Raw genomic sequence first — 26,020 nt, 5'->3', positions numbered from 1 at the left:
ATATGTAATATAGAATATTTGTCATTCAATCAGTGTCAGCCAGACAACACAGACACAACAGAAAAAAGTGTGCCGCGCCGGGGACCGTTTATTTTATATTTCGTTACAAGTAAAAAGGATAGCTTGATAGAAACAATAAGTAAAAGGGATAACTAGATGTTTTTATTACGCAAAACGTATTACTACATAATTATGATAACGTATTACTGGCATAATTATGATGAAAACGACTAAAGGCAAACGTCCCAATTAGGACGTTTTCTAGTCTTCACTTTTTGCGCGTTAATGACATATCTGTTTACTAGAACATCATTGGTGTCAGCCAGTAATCATTATGATACAGGTTAGGTGATGTTATTTTTATGTTACTTAAGCCAATAAACTACTTTTTAATTAATTTTGATTATTATTTCTTGCTGTGCAGTAGAATGTAATTTATTAATAATACTACACAACTAAACAATGATAAATCCGTATTACACTAATTTATCTACTAATTAAATCTGTATATAAAAAATAATAATTATAGTAAAGAAACTGATTAAATCCGATTGGATTGGATTGGAAAGAAACTGATTCATATCAATGTGACATAAAAGTAACACGTCATAACATTAATATTATTTATGGCTTTTAGTGGTTTTTAGAGGCTCGATCAAATAAAACAGAAAGTTGGCAGTACTGGACTAGACATTGACAACTAATAGTAATAATTGTTAATGACAATATAAGAAGTCAAAACAATTTATAAAAACAATCAATACATAATACTTTCAATACCGCCCAAAACAAAAAGTGTATACGAAATTAAAAATAAGACCCTAAAAAGAGGAAAATACTAGATTATTTAAAAACAACGTTATACTTTTTTTACTTTGAAGTGTAAGGCTTAAGTAATAAAAGAAAATAAGTAAAAAAAGGAAAAGTACGAGTGGTGTTAAATTAACGATAATATTACATTTTAAAATTTCTAGTTTATATTGACGTTCGAAAAAATGCATTGGTATAAATTATTTCCTAATAAAGAAGCCTTTATCGTTTTTCTTTTGTATATTGTTTTATTTGTATTTCAAGGTAAGTTTTACAAAAAATACAGGTTTTAAGTGGTACACAATATTTTTATCGAAAAAATCTAAGCTATATAAAAATTTTAAAGGGATTTAAAGATCCAATAGAGTATGTAAATAAATTATAAATGAAATGTTTCAGGTGTTTTCATAACAGCATCGAAAACTGAAAATGGAATTTATGACTACAATACAACACTTGTTGTGTTCTTATCAGAGTTCTTAAAGCTTATCATTTCAGCTGTCTTATATACATTAAAGAAAGGGTATGTATCTGTACAATATATAAAGTTACATGCAATTTTGTGCTTGCATATTAATGTTTCTTTATTTTTTATTTCAGAAACAAACCAAATATTTTTAAAGCTGTATTTAAAAATTATAGCTTACTTTTATACTACTTTATACCATCACTTTTGTATTGTTTCTACAATAACTTAGCATTTATAAACTTATCTCATTATGATCCCACATCCTACTATGTTCTCCTGCAATTCAGAGTAGTAATAACAGCATTAATATTTCAGGTAAGTATTTTTTTATAATATTTCTTTTTTTTTAGGTCAATACTCAATATTTAATAATCAATTAAAAATACTTGAAGTTCTAATATATTGTAATCCTTTGTTTCAGTTTTTATTTCGAAAGAAACTTACCTTCATGCAATGGATTTCTTTGGGTATTCTAACTTTTGGTTGCATGATAAAAAATTTCGATTCTGCCACAGTGCAATCAACAGGGGCATCAGATATATGGTCTAATATATTTAATATATATTTCTTGTCAATTAACTTTCAAAACTTTTGTTCTTGCTTGGCAGGCACATATAATGAGTACCTCCTTAAAACCAAAGGTTCTAATGTTGATATTTTTTTACAAAATGTATTCATGTATTTAGATTCTGTTATATGTAATTTCTTTGTTCTTATGTGTAAAGGTGAATTAGGCACAATATTTAAAGATTTTGAATCATTAAATGATGTATTTGTAATACTTATTACAGTGAATAGTGCAATAGTAGGTATAGTGACTAGCTTTTTTTTGAAGAATTTAAATTCAATTTTAAAGACATATGCCAGTGCTCTTGAACTTGTTATCACAGCTTTGGTTTGTTACATACTCTTTAATATAATTATCACTTGGTATACTGTGACATCAATATGCTTAGTAAGTATTGCAGTGGCTATGTACTTAAAGAATCCAGTAAACAATGCCAATACTAACCAAGATGACACGAAAGATAAAAAACCACTTTTAGAAGTAGTGAGTAATTAATAAACTATTTATTTTTGCTTGTTGCATATCGTCAGAGCAATAGGTATGTGGAGTCTGCAATATTTTTAAAAAATAAATGTTACCATTCTCGAATATGTAATGTATGGGTATAATAATAGACATTAACTACATCATTGTTCATATTAAGGGCAGGTCACAGTTTTAGAATATAAGATATAATTTAGTGCATTTTTGGAATTATTTTGTGATATTTTTTGAGGGATATAAATAACTCAAATCTTGTCTGGTTCTCAGTACAAAATCATACATCAATCTCCACAAAGATTGTTGTACTATTACCAGATATTAAAAATAAGCTTGGAGAAAATATCTTGATATTTGTTAATTTATTATTTGACTAAGAAAAAAAAAGTTATACTCATATAATGTAATCAAAAACTACTTTTTATACATATGCCTAATTGTAACCAGTGTCAAAAATTTGTTAAATTTTCAGTATTATGTATTATGCCATAATGAAATCTCATCAAATATTAATAAAGTTAACTAGGAATTTCATTGGTATTATTTTTATTAAACTGATTTATCTGTAAAATTCTGATCATATCTATCACAGAAGTGTATGTGACTCATGCCTATGCATGTTTATTGAAGTAGTCAGATATAAGGCAGATTTTTATTTGCAATAAATAAAACAAAAGTAATTTAAGGCCATTTTTTATATTATGACAATGATATTTCTGCCTCATTGGTACCTAATGTTAAAGATTTGGTTAATAAGTTATGATGGAAAACATTTGAATCTTATGTTAATAATCTATTACATGTTAAAAAATACAATACAAATATTTGTCAATAAATTAAACACCATACCGGAGCAAGCTAATGTGAATTTATAGAATATTTAGTATTTTTGTTATTACAGTTTTATTTTAATAGTGCTCTTATGCAGATAAGAGCACTATTAAAATAAAACTTAGAGAAACTGGAGGACACTTAAATTATCAATGATTTAATCAGTTTTTTAGGTATTTCTTGTATTGCACAAATTTACTTTACTTACAACTACCTATACATAATTCATTTACCTAAAATGTTCTACGAAATGATCACAATAACAATATAGTTTTATTTTTATGGTAATAAAGGCGCATGTGGAGGAAATATTCTTAGATGGGCTTGTACAGAAGAGTAGTGACATACTTCTTTCGATACCGGTGAGTAGCAGATAATACCATCACACCATCTTTGATAGATAAGGCATACAAATGGTTTAACATCACATGATTTGGTTCTGGTAATAATGTAGGTTCACACTGAAACAAGAGAATGATCATATATAGGGATATTTTTTTTACAGAGTATCAACATTGTAAATGGCTAATTTCCAGTAATGTTTGATGTAGTTCGTGAAGGTATTGCCAAGTATAAATAAAAATCATCATTATGTCATCATCAGAGTGTTTTGCAACAGCTATATATGATTTTATGTAGAACTAAATGTGTTGATGACTTTTACTGTGTACAATTTTAACCTTGTGGATGAAACAATCAAAAATTAGGCTGGAGAATTTTAAAAAAGTCGTCCAATACACATTCAACAAATCAATGAAAATTTCTCAATGATATTGTATTTTGTGTGTCCATTATTATTTTATAGCCATTGAGTCACTAAATAGATAACAGTAGATAGGAAATAGTCAATGCTTAGTAACTAAACTATTCAAAGTATATTTATTTAAACATAAAAATAATTTTTAAATTACCTACTTTTAATACATATACTACAAATTAGTCTGATCAAAATTGAAACCATTAATGATTGAAAATATTTGGTTTAGATTTTTGGTTCATTTGAAACCAATAATATTTTTATACCTAAGTTTTGAATTTTTCAAAGAGTAACTGACCTACCCTTGGTTATGTTTTGGTTACTAACACCATTATATATTGACCTATTTTTATGACTTTTACAGGCAATAGACACAAAGTAATTATTATTATGTGTCTAGGCATTCTTTGTCCTGTAAAGTATTAATTAAATTCTACACAAAAACATTGTCTCATAAATTTATATTTATACTTTTTAAATTTAAATTCTGTCCTTATACTTATATATATACTTACAGATAAAGGAGTATCCTTATTCAGAATAACTTGTAAAAGATGTGGAGGTAAAATTGGTGGACCCGTAACTTTTTCCCATGGCTTAGACTGTGGTATTTCCTAAAAAAAAAACATAGTCATGTTACTAATATGCTACTTAATTTTAGCTTCAATTAACTTAAAAAAAAAATGTAAAATTCTTAGTTAGTAGTTGTTATGTTGTTAGAATTATATACCTGAGAGTATTCAGTCTGGGCCGAATTATGTATTCCCTCACTGTCTTTAGCGAGTGCTTGAAACACTTCAAAGTCAGACATCTTCACTGTAACCAAATTGTTCTTAGAACCCATACCATTGTCTACGACTTTCTGAAATCAATCAATATTAACAATATACAATCGGTATTATTTTTTAAAATTATAATACATATAACCTTTGGTGTTTATAGTAATATATGGTTCAACTTACCACCGTTGGATCATGACGCCACTCCCCATCAACAAAATACTTATATTGATGCTCTCCTTCTGGCAGATCAATAATTGTTACAAAATCTCCATGTGACTTGACCATAGGTATGGTTTTCCACTCGGTAAAAGTTCCACTTATAAAAACCTATAACAAATATTTTAAAACTTCTCTGATTATCTTTATTAGCTTAGCTTTATTGACATAGGTTCAAAATATTATTGAAGTTGATGAAACTCAATATGAGTTTCATCAACTTCGTTTGGTTTTTGGCACAATAACATAGACCTGATCCATCTCAACCTGGGTATCAAAATGAAGGTATTCAGAAGTAGGGTCGGCATTAGAAATTCGCATCCCGAATTTGATGATAGTAGGGGTTGTTTCTTAAATGGGTTGTTCCCCTCTCTCGAAATTTACCACCCCCAACCCGCGGAAACCCATAGTTTTTTTTTAATGTGCGTTTAAAGTTACGTGTAACGGATCGATATTTTACATTATAATTAACCTTAAATCATTATTTTTATGTTTATTAGCTTTTTTCTGTATTATATTTTAACAAATACTATAGTAATTTATAGTAAAACGTGTAAAAATTTAATTTAATTTTGTAGTGAAGTGACTTTTGTAAAGAAAATAATAATCACCCAGAAGATTTTACGAACATGACAATAGAATACAATATAACATAAAATATAAAAAAGATCAATTTATCGCATTATAAGATGTAGTCAAGTATATATACAGATAAATGGTTCTTATAAATTTATAAAATATACCTATTGTTGTTTCTATTTTTCACCCAAAATTAACAGCTGTGAGGGGCACAGGAGTGGCTTCGCCACTCCGGCAACAAAAATAGTAGATAGTTATAGTAGCTAAGGATAGGTTAGGTTAGGTTAGATTTTATGACCAAACGCTGCGCAAGCCGAGCGAGCGAAGCGAGCGTGCCGCGGCAGCGGCCGGCGCAGCGCCAGAAATCACATTGTATACCAATAATTGGAATTTTATATCTCTCCCCTTCCAAAATTTAACTAACAGTACGAATTTTGATGATTTTAGTATTGGAATTTAAAAATTGAAAAAAAAAAAAACTAATGATTTCCGCGCGGGGGGAGTGGTGGTGTAGGTACTACACCACCCCCCCTTACCCCCCACCCCTTCCCCAACCTTAAATTCGGGATGCGAATTTCTAATGCAATCCCCAGAAGTAATTAATACTAACCCCCATATACAAAAAATACATGTTTCAAATAATTCAAAACGTACAGTATGCTACATTTAGTGGTTAAAAATTAATCATAATAAAATACATATTAACCTGCTTTCCTCCACCTTCCCATTTAAAAACAGTTGGCAATACTTTAACATCCTCAGCATCTTTGTTGTCTTCTGTCAAAGTATTAGATCTTTCACGCATAATCGTTTCTTCGACGTCGTGTTCAGGTACAGCTTTGGTATAATAAGGAGCTCCATCTTCTATGTTGTTATCGTCGTCTCGAATACATCGGTCGTCGTCAATTTTTTTGTCAAAAGTAAAAGCTTCTCCTTCCTTTGCTGGAGAAGAGCAACCTACATCTTGTGGTTTAGTGGACTGATCTTTGTGCCACTCTTTGGGATGATTACTTCCTGCATTTCCCATTTCTTATTTAAATTCTTAAATCTCAAGGATAAATAAAAGGAATACCAATTTTACCTATGAGGGCTAAAATTGATCACTTAAATTCTTGCTCCCGAAAATATTGATAACCAAGTTTAGACCATGAATAATATAAAACATTCATTAAATTAAGCTGACTTTACAATAGTCAATAACAATTTCATTATTTCAGTTTATCTTTATTGAAAAATTGTGTCAATGTCATTGTGAAGTGTAATCTTGACAATCTTATTTTTTTATTTGTGTAATGGTACACAATTCAATAGCACTATGCCAAAAGGGGAAATACTACATTTTACTTCCTACATTTCATATATCCCCAAAAATAATGAGTAGATCATTTATCTATTCATATGTAGATGTTCTCTTGTACTTTGGTAGTCTAATTACAGACTTATACGTTTTCCAGTAATCAATATAAAGCATTTACACACTATCAACATTTTATTGTATTAAAAAATTTACGATATTTCTTTATTATTTATATATCTTATATACGCATAAGATGTATATATAAAAAAAGGAAAATTAAATGAATTTTAAGAATAATTCAACGGTAACATAGTAAGTAGCATTAAAGACCAACGTTTCCCATTCATTCGCTGTTAGTTGTCATAGTAAAAGGTATTGACAAATTGACAATTTCGAGATTGACATTGCTAACTGCCTAATGGCAGTTAAAAATTCTCGAGTTCAGTTCACAATTGACGTGTTGCTCCGCAATTTTAGAAATAATTGATTTATTTATAAGTTTTTAATTTATAACTTTTGAAAAACAAAGTACCTGACTAACGGAATTGCAAAATATAGAAGTATATAACAGCACCAAATAAAATACCAGTGTGGCAACATAATAACAAATTTTTTAGATGTTTATAAATTCTTATTATTTGTCTGTATTTTGATTTAAATCTCTTATTGACAAGACGCGGCAATTTATAATGTTTATAGTCTTACTCAACAGTACCTGATATATTTTTACGATAGTATTAAGCGTTAAATATAAACATGAGCGATGAAAAGCAGCCGCTTCTTACTGGACCTAATACTCCGATAGACAATGCGGAGGTTCAAACTGTAGAATTGGTCGCAAGTCCATCGATCCATGTATCGCCCTTCAAACATGAAACGCCGAAAAAAACGGATTACAACCCTACGTCCGAACGATACTTAGAACATCCTACTTCCAATTTTGACACACTGATTCATCTTCTTAAAGGCAATATTGGGACAGGTATTTTGGCAATGCCTGATGCTTTTAAAAATGCTGGTCTTTTTATTGGTACGTATATTTATTTGTGAAGCTAAAAATAAATATTTTTATATAAAAACTATTACTATGATTTCATACAAATAATATTATATCATAGTAAATATTAACTGTATAATTATTTAATTTTTGGTGTCTTGTGTTTTGTTGAAATATATTATTTTAATGATCGCTCTTTTTATCTTAGGTGTAGTTGGAACACTTTTTATGGGAGTGATATGCACACATTGTATGCATATTTTAGTTGCTTGTTCTCGTGAGCTTTGTATCAGAAACCAGCGACCTGCAATGAGTTTTGCAGAAGTAGTAGAAGACGCATTTGCAATGGGACCTGTACCTTTGAGGCCATATGCAAAGAAAATTAGGTAAGTGCAATTTTTACATTGTGTATTATGTAGTAGAATAAGTAAAAATATATATATTTTTTTAATTATTTCAACCAGTACCATATATGTTTCATGCTTACAGTTTTTATTGATGATGAATTACTAACTAAGCCTTATATTAAATTGGTAAAAAAGCAAGTCAGTGGCAAAAAAAATGTTTCTATTAGTGCAATTTTGTAAATGTGTACGTAATTATAAATACAGTAAACTATGAATTGTGCTTTCATGGTTTTCTTGAATATTACTACAAAAACCAATTTTTATAGATAAAAGATACTATTGATTTTTAAAATGAAGACAATTATGTCTGAGATAACTGTATTGACTAACAAATACTTACAGTAAAACAGCAAGTGTTTGCTCATTAATGCATAAATATTCCGAAGCAATATCTAATTGGATATGGGTAGTACAATTAATTTGTGCTGGCTTTTTATAATTCAATAAATAATCTGTATTTTAATTATATATATATTTACATATTACATATAAATTGTCTGTTTACATGTATTCTTAAGGAATCATTTGCATAAATAATTAAATAATAATAATAATAAAAAAAAATTAAATCACTCTCGGTGGAGTCAGATTTAAATTTCATTTTAAAAGAAAACATACAATATTTTTATATAAAGTGCTTTATCTAATTGATTGAAATAAAAAAAAAAATCTCGTATTCCTTTTTTTTTTGTTTCTTCACTTGTATCTGTCCCTGATAAAATATATTACTTAAAAGTGATTTCCCATTAATACTGATAGCTGTGTGTATAGGGTAATTATCTTTCAAGGGCAGCTCTAGATAAAATGAAACTGCATGTATGGTTGCCAAGTCCTAAGATACGAAATTCAGACGTTAACTTAAGCTGGAATAAATTTTAAAGTAGACATGCTGCCCTCATAGAATTTTTTTTTAAAGTTTTTTTTTATAAACTGGAAATACTTTTGATAGTTATAGTTTTTTTTAATATTCGCCTACATTGAACTAGTAAACTTGAGTGAGTTTGTTACCATGTAACGTAACACTCTGTGTATATCGACGAAAACCCGCGAACCACGAAAATATAATTTAGAAATCATAGATGTAGCCAATAAAAACAAAGTGGTACCATTTCCCTTCTACAAGTATTTTTTTTTTAGATAAACATTCTTGCCATCATCTGTACAATAAAAAATTTAAAAATATTTTTGGTAAAAATAATATGCTAATACTCTTATTTATTTATGATTTTCGAGGGCAACATACAGTTCAATAACATTTAACTGTTACAGAATACAGATAAAACATACTAGTACAGATTAATCAAAACAAATCCTAATAATACTATTGTTTAAATCGAATAATTTACATTAAAAAAAAAACCTAATTAATAGCACGAACGTTGTTGTTTCAGGAATGTGGTCAATATATTTCTAGTAATGACTCAACTAGGATTTTGCTGTGTTTATTTCTTATTCGTTGCTACTAACCTTGAAGATACGATGCGTTTTTTTCGCATAAAACTAAGCGTACACAGCTATCTGGCAATGTTATATGTGCCAATGTTGGCTTTGGGTATGGTGAAAAACTTAAAATATTTGACTCCCGTATCTTTAATAGCATCAATAATGACCGCTTGGGGCCTGGTTATAACATTCTATTATATTTTGCAAGATTTGCCTCACACTAGCAGTGTCAAGGCCTTTGCGAGTTGGCATCAGTTACCCTTATACTTTGGCACGGCTATATATGCATTTGAAGGCATTGGAGTGGTAAGTCGTTGATATACTATGATGATTTTGTATTTATATGGCTAGTTGAATATCGTAAAGTAATTATAGATTTTGGTTGCATGCTCAAAAGACAAGGCATTTTTTATCGATTGTTTGTTTTATTTAATATTAATGCAGTTAGTTAATTATTACAAGGTAAATCTTAATGGAATGTTTACATTAGGACAATCCCATGATAAGATATCACATTTTCGGAACAGTAAAAATTAAGGTCTCGAAAAAAAATTTATCAATATAAATAGATTTGTTTATTTACCGACGTATAATTTATAGAATTTTAATGTTGATATTTTAATCTAACTTAACTTCAATAACGGTAGAAATTCGAAACTTCAAAATGTATTCACATCGTTGAATATGCTTTACAATTTTTTTACTTGACGATTATCAAGACTGGCTTTGTTATGTTTGATGTTCCGAGCGAACGTTTTTCACTGTTATGTTTCTCTGCAAATTAAGCAAAATCAGTCTCATATTCTAAAACTACCTTACTACTTTATTAGTAATGGTTGCCAAACTTGAAGGCACTAGCCTTCAAGTTTGGCAACCATTACTATATACCTATACTGATGATAGTCACAAAACACAATAGGCTATTTGACTGGTTTTTAAAATCTATTTTATATTATTAAGTTAAGGAACCCAGTAAAATTTGATTTTTTAATTTCTAGTACATATTGCCAAAAAATATCATATTAAAAATTCCATGTTTAAATAGCGCGCAAAAACGCTACTTGGACCATATAGCGCTGCAATGGGGTCTGTGACGTCACTTTCTTGTATTTTAATCTGTGGTACATATAGTAGAAAAGCAAGCTTAATAAGAAAGTGACTTCATCATAAACCCGGCCAAGCCGGAGCGTTTTGTGTCACGTGACAAACGTTTGAAAAAACGCATTTTGATTGATAGATTTTTGAATAAATTAATTATTATTTTCAACTTTCGTTAGTAAATAACCATTTTTAAACTCATTATATACACTGATTACAATAATTCAAAATGTATTTTTCGCATTCTCAAATAGCCTATTACATTAGTGAAACGTCGCTCAAGAGTCCTCACTAAATAATCGTTGTACGTTCTAAATGCAAAATATACCTTAACTTACTTTTGTCGTTACCTTCATCCAATAGACTTTTCTTGTATTAAATGCGTTATTATGATACTTCGTGTATGTACCGATCAATAAATCTGCAGTAGATAATTAGATTAATCTTAACCCAAGAACTCAGTGGGACTAATATTAAATGTTAATACATGTAGGTAACGACGGAGTACATAATGTATGGATTGATTGATAGAAAAAATTAACGTTCATAACGCTTCGAATGAATAAATCTTTGGATATAGAAATAGGCAATCATTTTATTAAAATCTCAAGGTCACAGACCCGATTCCTTGTAACTTTATCTGTGACGTTGATTTTTTTGTATATTATTACCAATATAGTATTCATTACAAAAGTGTAAAAAATTAACTTATTTCGATTACAGACGATATTATATCAAATGTAAATAACGTTAAACAATGAAAATACGAAATTCGATCTCAATGTGAAAATATCGAATGAAATCAACCGACCTCTAGCTCGTCTGGCATATTATGATAACATTTTAGCTTTTGCTTATAATAACAATGTTGTTACTGTTTTAATGCATCCTAAATTAATAACTAACAAATAAACCGTAATAATTACATTTTTCAATTTTGTTTTCTTCGGATTTGCGTTATGGGAGGATTGGTTAAACAATGCTATCATGTTCTTTCGAATGTGAAATCAGTTATGACAGAAAGAGAGAGATATTGTTTAGCTAAACATGCTTTTAAAGTAAATACCAAAGTCTTGCATGCAATGTAGCGTCTTGATTAATCTATGTAGAATCTTTATGTTAGCAAATAACTTTTATTTGTCATTGAACATAAAATAGTTGTATAAATATTTATATTTATTATAGTTAGTAAACTTTGTCCATAGGTATAAATATATATACTGTAACTAGGTAGCTTTTGTTTTTTGTAATATTGTAATATACTTGGTAGTAGGGCTTTCTGCATACCCGTCTGGGTAGATTCCATCCTTTCTTAGACATTCTACTGCCCAATATAATAATGAGTACAGGCACAAAGGACATAAAATCTTAGTTCCGAAGGGTGATTGTGCATTGGCGATATAAGGAATGTTTGCACTTACCATCAGTTGGCCCATTTTCGCAGCCGCCTATATACTTAACATTAAAGGTGAAGAAATATTTTGCGAACAGAAAGTTTATCTATTTCTATTAATATTAAGTAAATAAAATTATATAAAGTTACCCGTTACCTACTTCGCTCAGATTCACAAAACGCTATTTTTAACATCACCATAAATTTTTAGAGCTTGAATATTGACAATGAACGTAAAATAATATTGTAATACACAGCCTATGGCAATGGAAGTAAGAAAAACAAAACTTTATTTATTTATTTGAAACACCATCGGCATATTCACAAAAACACTTATGTAATAAAAGTACACGGACCAGTGCAGTGTGATACACCACTACATGCATTTACAGCACTTTATTAAGAGTTTATGATTAATGTGTGTTTATTTATAATACAACACTATTGCATTTAACTTATTTCCACTTTAATTTTACTTCCGAAATTCCGATAACAGTTATACAGACGTTCATTTTTTACAAATCCATAGTGAATATCATAGATTAATCAAGCTCTCGACCAATGATATCGCGTCAATATGCCGCCAAATTTTGATTATTTGACTTTTTTCGTATTACGTTTTGATTAGACTGTAGGTTGTTTATTAGGCTATAATTATAATGTAAGCTTTCCGACGAAGCTAAAGGGTTATATATTTTCACAAAATAGGTTTTACCTTTGGAGAATAATATGAAAACTCCGGAAGATTTCGGCGGCTGGACGGGCGTTTTAAACACGGGAATGGTGATCGTGGCAGCTTTGTACACGGCCATTGGCTTTTTTGGCTACTTGAAGTACGGCGAATCTGTATCCGGCAGTATTACACTCAATTTACCAAATGACCTGTAAGTACATTTGCTTTAATAATGTGTACTTCTATACTAATATTATACATGTGAAAGTAACTCTATCTGTTTGTCTGTCTGTCACGACCAAACCAAAGAACTGAATTTGATTACATTTGTTATGAAGCAAACTAGAACTCCAAGAAAAGGCACAATTCAATTCAATTCCTGGTTTAATGGCTTTTAGTTGTGCCGACAGGGCACAAATTATTTCGCCAATGTCACTTAGGATGGAGAAGACACGAAAGAGATTGATTGGTACAGTTGAGGAAACAAACTTAATTAAATTTTGAAGATTAGCATAGATAGTCGTAGTAATTTCCTTGTTAATCCTCAACCTAGAACAACACAAACATTAAGGGTTAATAATAAGTTACAATAAAAAAATTGTTAGTATTCTAAACTATATATACTAAAATATAACACTCAATTGGACTATTCACAACTTAATTTTATTATATTTACACATATTTACATAGAAAAGAGCAAAATGGATTAAACACAAACGTCAACAAAGATAGGCTACTTCTTTTTCCTAACAGGTGACAACCAACCCCCAAAAACACGAACAAAGCTGCGAGCAACACCTAGTAATAATTTTATACGCGTAAAATCATTTAGTTAATTTAAATAAATATATTTGGAATTTAAATGTGATTCTATACAATGTGACATTGTTAAATAATTTGAGCAAATTTGCAACATTTTAAAATGCGCACAGTCGGAAAAATCTTAAAATATTAATTGACGATCTCCGTGGTCGAGTAATGTGTACACCGGTTTTCATGGGTAAGCCACTCCGAGGTCCCGGGTTCGATTCCCGGGCGAGTCGATGAAGAAAATTCACTAATTTTCTATGTTGTCTTGGGTGACTTGGGTCTGGGTCTGGACTTGGGTATGTGATATTGTCCCATATTTACATATCAAAATATAAATAGCGAAATTATATCGTCCTGAGTCATAAACTTCTGCAAATACAATTATTATTTTCGCAAGAGACTTAAGTTTTTCTTTACAAATATTTAGCCGATTCTCTGTCTAATGAATACATAGCTCAATCACAAAAATGAGTCAGTAAAATTTGCCGGAACACAAATTTATAGACATAATGTGTAGTCAGCCTAATCATAAAAAATACGTTTAGCAAAATGTCCGCGACACAAATGATTGACGCTATTGTATTGGTGTTGCAAGTGTGCGATCATTTTAATCTTGCGTATATCGAGATAACGAGGCCACATCTATTTTATATAGACAATTGTTTTGTCTATATTTGTTCGAGTATGTAAAGGTTTGAATAACGTATTTGATAAACAGTGCCAACCAAGTAGAAAGATTAATGATAAAAAATAACAAAATTGTATAACAAGAATTCGATTTGAGTTTGAGAGAAATTTAGTCGATATGACCTAGTGGTAAGAACGTGTCTTGATCGATGATTGCGGGTTCAAACCCAGGCAAGCACCGCTGATTGATGTGCTTAATTTGTCTTTATAATTCATCTCGTTGTCAGCGGTGAAGGAAAACATCGTAAGGAAACCTGTATGTGACAAATTTCATAGAAATTCTGTCATATGTATATTCCACCAACCCGCATTGGAACATCGTGGTGGAATATGTTCCAAACCTTCTCTTCAAAGGGAGAAGAGGCCTTTAGCCCAGCAGTGGGAATTTATAGGCTGTTGTTGTTTGTTGTTGTTATAACAAGAATAGTTTCTAACGGCTTTTCATTATATTTACGATGTTGTTACCGATGAATAAGTATCAGGGGAAAATTGGTTATTAAAATGATTCCTAAGTGTAATTTGATATTATTTTCGCAAACTTCAGCGTTATTTTGAAGTATAAGACATCTCAGGGCCGAAATGTAATAAAGTATGCATTATATCGTCATCTCGACAGTATCGAGTATCAATTATGTACTTTATGTCGTAAAATATTTATAGCGTAGTGTGGTTTTACGACGTTTCACTACGTACGGTTATAAAAACGCCTTTAGATTTAGCTACCTCGCCCCGGGTTGGCTGAAATTTTCTTTGATAAAATACAAATTTTAACTTAAGTCATATAATCAATTATTGCTATTTACATATACATTTATATAATAGTATTAATAATAAAAATACAGAAGAGGGAAAGATAAAAGATCCGAGTCAATATAATCGTCTATGTAGAAAGAGTTTTATTTTTTTTTCTTTGAATAGGTTGGCAAAAGGAGATACAGTAAATTACCAATATCGCCCATAGTCATTGGCACCAGAAGAAATATCCACTCCTTAAATCACCAAAGCCCCATAAACCTTGGGAGCCAAGATCTCATGTACCTTGAGTTTTGGTTTATATTCCAGTCCATATATTTAAACAATTCCAAAAATTTTCTTTTTTCAAAGAAAATACACCATGATTATAAAAATGATATATCAAACTATTTATATATCTTTAATATGTGTTTTGTTAAAATATAATATGTATTTTTTAAGGTTAGCACAAAGCGTCAGGGCCGTAATGGCGGCGGCGATATTCCTCTCGTACGGCCTTCAATTCTACGTGCCTATGAATATCGTCTGGCCTTATATTAAAACTAAATTAAATTCCGAAAAGGCGCTCGAATACGGCGAGATTGTGACTCGATTCGTTCTCATCACGATTACATGTAAGTATTCATTATTATATCTTCCATATAATTTATATTGCAAACTGACGACCTCCGTGGTGGTTTATACACCGGTTTTCATGGGTACGCCACTCCGAGGTCCCGAGTTCGATTCTCGAGTCAATGTAAATTATCATTAGTTTTCTATGTTGTCTTGGGTCTGGGTGTTTGTAACGTCGTTGCTTCTGATTTTCCATAACACAAGTGCTTTAGCTACTTATATTGGGATCAGAGTAATGTATGTGATGTTATCTCATAAAAAAAAAACTTGTATCTTTCAATTTAGTCTAATAATATGAAGATTTGTATATGATACCAACTCGAGTAGGTAATATTTTGATGTTAAATATATTAAATGTATGAATATTATACACATTCAATTACGATTCTTAGTAGAGATGATCCAGTAATAAACATACTGGCCGAATTCCATCCAGACCGTCCAAGGAATCTGGAATCGTAAGATGAAAAATAACACCATCTCGACTATGCAGGAACACATAGGAATAAGAAAAAAAGTATATGAACATATATATCGTACATACTTCTTACAATTTTACTCAAATCAAGTCACTCGCATCGTCATCAGTCGGAAGTATTTCATTTCTGAACTGATGGTAGTGCTTAATATATGACAATATCGACGAGTGACGAGTCGTGATGGCCCAGTGGTTAGAACGCGTGCATCTTAACCGATGATTGCGGGTTCAAACCCAGGCAAGCACCACTGATTCATGTGCTTAATTTGTCTTTATAATTCATCTCGTGCTCAGCGAACCCGCATGTGACAAATTTCATAGAAATTCTGCCACATGTGTATTCCACCAACCCGCATTGGAACAGCGTGGTGGAATATGTTCCAAAACTTCTCCTCAAAGGGAGAGGAGGCCTTTAGCCCAGCAGTGGGAATTTACAGGCTGTTGTTGTGGTTATATAAGACAATAAATTATAGTGTAATGCTCCTTTATTAAATTAAGGAATTTGATATGATTTATAATTTTTATAATTATTTATTATTATTACCGTGACATGACATTTTATGCACGTATTCTGCGGTGCGTTTCGAGTTGTTACGGAATACCGCCACAGGAGTCTTAAATAAATAATCTTCTATGTGAAAAGGGAAATTGACATTTACATTTAGTTCTGTCTCTGCTGAAGACGTTGCATTAAAGTAGGGCAGTGTTAATTGTTAAGGCAAACATAATAAATTGTTTTACACGTACTTTGATAATTTAATCGTCCTGCTCTTGAAGTGCATAGCGATCACAATAATCGTGTAGGTTACTCAACAGCGGTCACTTTATCTGGTTGATAGTCTTAACCTATAGTTTTTATTGCAACAAATGGTTACAATTAAAATCGTAATGACTTGATAAAAAAAAATACATTCGCCCGCGAAGATAAATACCGTTAATTTATTTAGAACTGTTATAATGTACGCAAATAATGTTAGCTTTGATTGAAGAATAATAATTTTGAACAATTAGCACATGTAATTTCAGTAATAGTTTTTGAACTGTTATAATGTGCACAAATAACGTATTATTAGTTAAGTATAAGTTACCTATAGCCCAATAGTACTTTTGGACTGATTGGGGCCGATTGACCAATATTCCGTTAATGGTTTTCGTACTGTTATAATGTGCAAAAATCACATATCAAATATAATTTTAATTGACGATAATTCGAATATAATAACGTTAAATTTGATTAAGAATAATAATTTTGAATATTTTCAAGGCAGATTGATCGTTGGTTTTTTTTAATATTATAGGTTATGGAACTGCTATTATGTGCCAAAAAAACGTATCGATCTTTTTTTTTAATTCAAGATAAGTTGAAAATAATGAAGTCGAGTAAAAACTTTTTTTGAGTACAAGCAGACAGATTGATCTTCGTTTCAATTATTATGTAAATTAAAATGAGTGTTTGAATAAACTATGTGGTTGTTATTAAACATTGTTGGAGCGGTTCTGCGTAAGACAGCGAATAATAATAAAAAAGAACAAGAATTTTGCTTAGTCTTTCGTCCTTCAATATTTTATACAAACTCTGAACCCGTCCGAATGGATGGATAACGCCTACGTTAAATGTATTGACGTAGCTTTGAACTTGAGAGAGTTATGTAAGCATTTATCGTGATGGCAAAAATTATGATAGCCGATAACCTAAAAATAGGTTTCAGTCTGGACATAGCCTACATGTATGTTCGTATTTAAATTTTTAGTAGGACAAAGATTTATCATGCTGTTAAAGATAGATTTCAATTCTGTAAGTTAAAAAGTCTATTTTAAATAATTTTATTAATTCTCACGCCTTTAATTAAATTTCTAATTAAGATAAATGGTAACCTCTGTTGGCTTCGTCAATTAGGAAATTTACTCAGCGATAATAGTAATTGTTCCACTCGCGGAAAAGACCCAGGACCTGATAAATAGTTATTTGTATGATTGTTTTAGTGATTCATTCCACGCCATTCAATATATTATCAATTTTTAAATAACTGTTTTTAAAATATGTTTCATTATTCAACGTCAAACCATAGAAATGCTTTCCGCGTATGAACGTTTTGTTAGTTACGATTGATATTAATTAGATATTCGGATTATGAAAATTTATCTAATTAGGAAATATCGTAAAAAAAAATATGAAGAATTTTTTTTTTTAGTACAAATGTTTTTACGGATTATTTTTTTAGTTATGATTTATTGATGTCCAATGACCATAGACGATAAGAGTGAAATAGTCAAAGCCAAATTTTTTTATTTTTATATAATTAATTTGACGGAAACAACTACTACTAGATTAGAGATGTTATATTATTATGATTGAATTTATGTTCCATATTCGAATTCCCTTATTGAACAAAGCAGTACATTTACTAATTGTGTACTATTTTTATTTAATCAATAAAAACTAGAATACAATCGATTCGATTTGTATTATCTATGAACACGCTAAATTACTTTAATACAAATAATAATAGTAATAAATCATTTGCATAGAAACGATTCTTAAGAATTTTAAATTATTCGCCGAACCGGTTTCCTCAATATATTATTATAAAATATCGATAATAAGGTGCTTAAAAAGCCTACTCGAATAAATGAATTAATTTGTATAAAAAACCAGATGATATGCTTATGAGGTCAACATTATGTTTGTTGCGAACGATATCGATGTGCGGCTGTAAAAAGATACTGTCAGGGGCCCAATCCTACTAACGAATTGATACTATCGCTATTGATCGAAACATAACTTGGTCTTCAATTGTTTTACTATTCCACAAATGCAAAAATACTTACTCCAATTTTATTTAATTTATTTAATCAAAATTGGATCGTTAATATATTCGGGATTAAACCATAACTGATATAAATATGTAGAATGAATGCTACTAATATTATAAATGCGAAAAAACTACTGCACGGATTTTGATGTGATAAACAGTAATAAAGGTTATACTTACACCAGAATAACACATAGACTACAATTTATAACAATTTTATGTAATTTAATTTATGTCTTAAATATTAATATAACGATACACATCAAGTAGCCGTGTGAAACCAAGGCGGGACGCTAGTCTTTAATTATTGAATTGAGGGTATTATTCAATGATATTCTAATAAACAGATATGTTGAGTATGGATATCCATACTAAACAAAAAAAAAAGTGTGCCGCGCTGGGGGCCGTTTATTCTTGTTTATTTTTCACTGTAATTCATCAGTCATTTTGTTTATTTTTACATTTCGTTAAAAGTAAAAAGGATAGCTTGATAAAAACAATAAGTAAAAGGGATAACTAGATGTTTTAATTACGCAAAACGTATTACTACGTAATTATGATGTATTATAACGTATTACTACGTCAAACGACTTAAGGTAAACGTCCCAATTAGGACGTTTTCTAGTCTTCACTTTTTGCGCGTTAATAACATATCTGTTTACTACAACATCATTGGTATTATTTGTAAGGCATAATCGAACATCGAAGATAATGCTGACGTTATTTTGTGTTTGTTAAAGTTGGATCGAAACAGTCCCAATTCCAGTCCGTTCTAGCCGCCTGGCCACGGGAAATTCGCCAACGCGAAATTTCACGCGGTGCGAACGGCAAAGCATGAACATTGCTATACGTTTGTTTCATTCGCACCATTCGCACCGCACTAATATTTGCGTCCGCGAATGTCCCGTGGCCAGACGGTAACTTCGATGTTTAACCGTTTTAAGTTAGCAGAATTGTCCCCCGCTTTAGAAGGTCGTCAGCTTTAATTTGGCGCGTGTTCAAATCTGAATGTTATTGTAGTTACGGAGATATGTTTGAAAATATTATATTAAATGTGTCATCGATCTATTATCTGTAACCGGTCGAGTTTTTTATTGAATGATACATAATATTGAAAATCACGTTAGGATAAATTAAGCTGATTTACGATATTTGTACATTTTTTTAAACTTCCCGAATGAATGAATTTTATTCATAATTGCTAACGCATTCATTAACACGTTCTCAAAACTAGCACACATACACAACATATAATATAAACAAACACGTATGATAAATTACTAGTAAACTAAAATGTTTATTTTAAATTTACAAAAATATTATCGTTCCAATATTTCTTAATAGAAAAATCTAAAATTCATCATTACTGATCTTTTATTTTCACCCCGAAAAGTAGGTGTCAGTAATTACAATGTCTGTTAGAGTAGTTTCATCTAGAAAATGCGAAAGTATGTGAAGTGTGACGCAACAAAATTTGAGTCGTAGCGTTAAGTAGTATGGTTCTCTGAATAAATGAGCGATGTGATCGTACGATATGATAGTCTTATTATCTTACTGGAAAAAGCAGAGAGCGAAACCACGAGATCTACTTGAAACTAATGTGATATAACAAAGTTTAGGATTTTAAATTAACGTGGTTATTTCTAGTATTACAGTTTTTTTTTATGGTATATGTTGGCGGACGAGCATATGGGCCACCTGATGGTAAGTGGTCACCATCACCCATAGACAATGACGCTGTAAGAAATATTAACTATTCCCTACATCGTCAATGTGCCACCAACCTTGGGAACTAATATGTTATGTCCCTTGTTTCTATAGTTGCACTGGCTCACTCACCCTTCAGACCGGAACACAACAATACTGAGATCTGTTATTTGGCGATAGAATAACTGATGAGTGGGTGGTTTCGAGTCGAGATGGCCCAGTGGTTAGAACGCGTGCATCTTAACCGATGGTTGCGGGTTCAAACCCAGGCAAGCACCGCTGTTTCATGGCTTAATTTGTCTTTATAATTCATCTCGTACTCAGCGGTGAAGGAAAACATCGTGAGGAAACCTGCATGTGACAAATTTCATAGAAATTCTGCCACATGTGCATTCCACCAACCCGCATTGGAACAGCGTGGTGGAATATGTTCCAAACCTTCTCCTCAAAGGGAGAGGAGGCCTTTAGCCCAGCAGTGGGAATTTACAGGCTGTTGTTGTTGTTGTTGGGTGGTTTCCAGACGGGCTTGCACAAAGCCCTACCACCAAAAAAGTTGTTTTATAAGGGATATTGACCATGTTTTTATTTTTAGTTGGTTGAGCTCGATATTTCAACATAATCTATGAATTTTTTGTTCACGAAACTGAAATTTACGGGTAGATGTTGATGCTGTTAGTATATATATTATAGTTTAAGATGGTAGGTAAAATTCCTTACATCGTCAATGTGCCACCAACCTTGGGAACTAAGATGTTATGTCCCTTGTGCCTGTAGTTACACTGGCTCACTCACCCTTCAGACTGGAACACAACAATACTGAGTTCTGTTATTTGGCGGTAGAATAACGTAAATAATAAAAGTAGTAGATGAGTGGGTGGTACCCAGACGGGCTTGCACGAAACCCTACCACCAAAAAAGTTGTTTTATAAGGGATATTGACCATGTTTTTTTTATTTTTAGTTGGTTGAGCTCGATATTTCGACATTATCTATGAATGTTTTGTTCACGAAACTAAAATTTACGGGTAGATGTTGATGCTGTTAGTATATATATTATAGTTTAAGATGTTGGTTCAAAAGGGGGGGGTCATTAATGAATAGTGATATATAAGTATGTTTCTATTTTTCAGTCGTTGCGGCAGTTCTGATTCCGAATTTAAGCAGCATCATCTCTCTCGTTGGCGCGTTCAGCAGCTCCGCTTTGGCGCTGATATTCCCACCGATCATCGAAATAATAACGTTCTGGCCGGAACGACTGGGAACTAAAGGTTGGATACTCTGGAAGGACCTTGCCATTATAATTTTCGGTATAACGGGTTTCGTCTTCGGTACTTACGCCAGTTTGGAAAATATTTTGAAACATTCTTAGGCATTCAGTTCAGAAAATAGGATACGTTTCTGTTGATGGTAAGTCCCATCTGGAGTTAATTTACAACCAAATAACAATGCTCCGTGAAACAGTAAAGCTAGCGTCGTCCGCTCGTAACCAGAAATGTTTTACAAATACTTTGTCACAGTGTATACTAGGATTTATTTTTGAACTAAAGAAAGCGAAGTTTTTCCAAACGAATATCTAAATTAGTGATTAATTGTTCTGTTTGAAAAATGTATTGGTGCTTTGGTGACGGTTGCATTTACCACCTCTCTAAAAGTTCCGTGTACAATCTACACGCGCTTATGGCGGTCAGCAATACATACAGACAGACAAACATCTTGAACGTTTAACTGTGTAACGCCCTGTGTTGCCATCCTTCACTGAATGAGCCAAAATATTTATTTTTTTTTTCGTTTATATAGTTGGTGCAGTGAATTGTTAATATTTTCTAAAGTGCCAATAGTTTTTTAATATATAGAAGCGGTGTCTCGTTATTATTAAAAGAAAAAATAATCTGTTAAAAAAGGGTTCATTAATCTACCAATCGCGTGCTCGAAACGATACTACCAGTTTTAAATGAGCCAATAGGATGCAACTTGTTCCCTTTCTCCCCGCACGACCACCAATCACAGTTGGATCTCACTTAACGTCAAATGTCAAGATGTTTGCCAGGTACTGTACCAGCCCGTATCGAGGGCGTTATATAGTTGACACAACATTTTTTCTTGCCACGGACGATAGCACATTGGCTATACAATCTGACTATTGCAATGCTATTTTTTATGAATTAAAAAAAAAAAACTGATTCTCAACAACCATGACAATAATATTAAATAGAAATGACTTAAAATATATTTATACATATTTTATTTTAGTCAATAGGTGTAGAATCAAATGAAGTGATCATATAATTAATTTATTCTAAGAGATACTAGTATTAAAACTATAAGCTATTGTTCTTTATATAATTTGTTTAATAGCTAAAGAGTATTTTAAAATAGTTATTAATACATTCTCGCGGCATTTATATATATTAACTCGTGTTAAATGTGACGAGCTAAGATGGGTAAATAAGCACAATGATGCTTACTAATAGCTAATATTTAATGCACAAAGGAACGGATTATGTTTTACATTTTTTTTTTATTACTAATTAAATTTAAGTTATAGTATATTTTACGATTTTGTTATCAGCATAGTTGAAAATTTTATCATGAATAATATATTTACCTTATTTAAAAAACACCAAAGTAACTTAGATATTTGTCTTATAATAAATAGTTGAAAACACAAATTATACAATAGCTTATTTTAAATCGATGTTGACATTTTTACGTTACTTTCTACATTTGTTTTGTCTTTTTATTATATTTTTATGTCATACTTTATATTATGATTATAAAAAGATGTGATATGTTTTATAAGAGGTACCTATTTTACTTAAACTTAAATTGTTTTTAAAGAAGCTTTAATTTTAATTTATGGTTACCAATCATTCCAAATACAAATATGACTTAATAACTACCATAGAGAATATGCATGTAAGACTTAACAAAATTATATATTTTTGTTATCTATCACCAATGCTTTCCATCATCCCTGTCGCTTCAATCAACTGCAACTATAATTATATTTTCAATATCTGCCTTGTCTATATAATCCATAAAATAGTCTGCCACTTCTACACTGGCCTTATTCTATTGTAACTAACACCATTCATGTAATTTATTATTCACTTCTGCCCGTTACATCTATGGTAATTTTTGTTAACTTTTCCATAAACCGTAACATACATACCCATGATTAGAGAGCCGGTGAACATTTTTGTGTATGATTTAGTTATGTCATAATGATGACGAGTAAGTAAGTTTAGATCAGTAATTAATCAAATTTGTGAGGAGAATGAGGGTGCTACACATAAGATTTATAAGATTTGTAATTCAATCGAACAACTCACTGGCTTACTAAAAAATATTATCAACCTTATCACACAAATATTTGCCATAGTATATTTTATTTATTTTATTACTCATTTGTAAAAAAGATGATTTTGAATAAAATGCTTTTTAATATACTATTGGTTACCTACATTTGTAATATTGTTTTTGTGCAGATAATTAATGAATATTATTTTTAAATATTTTAGGTGTTTTAAAACAATGGTTAATTTTATTTAAAACAATGGTTTTAAATAAAATAAAATTGGAAATTACTTACAAATGGCGAGAATATAGAATAAGTATTTAACGGAAATTATTAAAAATATAATATTTTATTTACTAGTTTCAATGAACAAATTTTTCATATAATGTATGGGATATGTATTTTATCCTAGATGTTTTGTCTGTATAGTTGACCTTTAAAATAGAGTTTTTAAACTATATTTCTCAATCGAAACCCTTATAAACTATAGAAAAATATATGGTTATTTATTTTTAGTTATGAAAGAGTTTCTAAATAATGTATAAATCCATTATTAAATGATATAATATTCTTTATTAGAATATGGCTCTGTTGTACAATAAAGAGGCTATGTATGTTCCCAATACAGTTATTAGTTACTATATGTGTAACTCAAGTACAGTTTTTTGATAGACAAATACATATATTTATATTTTTAAAATATTAACTGCACAACTTAATTTAAAAAAAATCATGCTACTACTGTAATGACAATCAGTATTAGTAAATTTTTCTACATTCGTTTCACTAATTATTGATTTATTCAAATGATGACCTTGAAACTCTGTAAATTACTTTTGGCGGGAAAAATTGACAGATTGCAGATATTGCTTTTATGTAATACATTTTTTTCTCGAATTATATCTTATAATGCATACTTGCGATGCTATGAACAGTATTTAAAATTTATTATATTTTAGTTACTGACGTTGTAACTAAATAATTTTTGATAATATAATTAAAATTTTGCGTTTGTATAAAAACCACTCATATAAACTATGTTGCTTGAATCCTAGAAAATTAAGTATAACTTCATATGTAAAAATCTTTAATTTTGTATCTGTGTAGTTTAGTACTAATTATTCCATAGTATTAGTTATGTTTATATTTTAGTAAAACACGTGCCAATAAAGAAAATATATTTATAAGTACAAAGTAAATACCAAAATTCAAATTATTTATGTAATTAATAATTTTTATAATTTGTTTCAAGTAAATCCAATTCAAGGTCAAATTAATTATTAAAAGAAAATAAGATCCACTTTTATGACAGTGTTTATGTACTATATTTAAATCTTATTTATGCGGACAGTATGTAAAGAAGCAAGATGGCTCAAAATTAGTTGTTGTTTATAAATCTTTATTGGCTCGGGTTATATTATTTTGCAGCAATGACACCAAATGTAACATTTATTTTTCTGTTAATGTAAAACAAATATTAGACTTATTTACCCCATTACACTAGAATATCTAATACAACCCCCTTTTAAATCTTATAATTATATAAAATCGGTGTAGTAACGATATTTTTGTGTAATCAAATAAATGTCTGCAATAAATATATCTGCATCCTGTAGTCTTTGTGACGTTAATAAATCGCTTTAATATGCTATCTTGTTTTCTTTCATCTTATTTCATAATATATCAATCATGAAATTATTTAAATAAATCTAAAGTAGGTATTATATACGAATGGCAATCGGTGCAACATGGACTGGACGTCTAAAACAAGTAGGTGTCTTGTGATAATAGCCTTAACCGCCGAGTGTGATATTAAAATACATAATTTGAGCACGTAATAGCACCGTCCTATTTTATTAACACGCGATATTCATGTTATTATAGAGACGTCTGTGGTACCATAACTGGATTCTAGTTAATTACTGCTTTAATTTATGAAGCATCATTCAAATTCATTCATTACTTTAAGTTAAATTTATTGATAGTGTGAACATGGTCTTTATTAATAAAACGAGATACTTACCAAAGATGTATTGATTGATTAAATGCAAAATTAAACA

General features: G+C 30.4%; 3 protein-coding genes across 3 annotated transcripts; 2 read left to right on the top strand and 1 right to left on the bottom strand.

The window, feature by feature from the left end:
* Positions 1-645: 645 nt before the first annotated feature.
* On the top strand, positions 646-2,935 carry LOC124531836 (UDP-galactose transporter senju). The gene is made up of 4 exons (XM_047106376.1): positions 646-1,074; positions 1,210-1,333; positions 1,411-1,594; positions 1,701-2,935. Exons 1-4 carry the CDS (start codon positions 996-998, stop codon positions 2,340-2,342), a joined length of 1,029 nt encoding a protein of 342 aa, XP_046962332.1. The 5' UTR covers positions 646-995; the 3' UTR covers positions 2,343-2,935.
* A 319-nt stretch (positions 2,936-3,254) lies between these two features.
* On the bottom strand, positions 3,255-6,751 carry LOC124531837 (5'-AMP-activated protein kinase subunit beta-1). The gene is made up of 5 exons (XM_047106377.1): positions 6,199-6,751; positions 4,878-5,024; positions 4,646-4,777; positions 4,431-4,529; positions 3,255-3,619 (listed from the first exon to the last, which is right to left on the bottom strand). Exons 1-5 carry the CDS (start codon positions 6,517-6,519, stop codon positions 3,473-3,475), a joined length of 846 nt encoding a protein of 281 aa, XP_046962333.1. The 5' UTR covers positions 6,520-6,751; the 3' UTR covers positions 3,255-3,472.
* A 470-nt stretch (positions 6,752-7,221) lies between these two features.
* LOC124531868 (proton-coupled amino acid transporter-like protein pathetic) lies at positions 7,222-25,609 on the top strand. Its single transcript, XM_047106427.1, has 6 exons — positions 7,222-7,819; positions 7,995-8,172; positions 9,585-9,942; positions 12,836-13,011; positions 15,492-15,664; positions 21,793-25,609. Exons 1-6 carry the CDS (start codon positions 7,546-7,548, stop codon positions 22,029-22,031), a joined length of 1,398 nt encoding a protein of 465 aa, XP_046962383.1. The 5' UTR covers positions 7,222-7,545; the 3' UTR covers positions 22,032-25,609.
* The last annotated feature ends 411 nt before the right edge of the window (positions 25,610-26,020 follow it).

Source organism: Vanessa cardui, chromosome 8 (assembly GCF_905220365.1).
Source record: "Vanessa cardui chromosome 8, ilVanCard2.1, whole genome shotgun sequence".
Lineage (NCBI taxonomy): Eukaryota > Metazoa > Arthropoda > Insecta > Lepidoptera > Nymphalidae > Vanessa > Vanessa cardui.
This window is presented reverse-complemented; position numbering and strand designations above follow the sequence as displayed.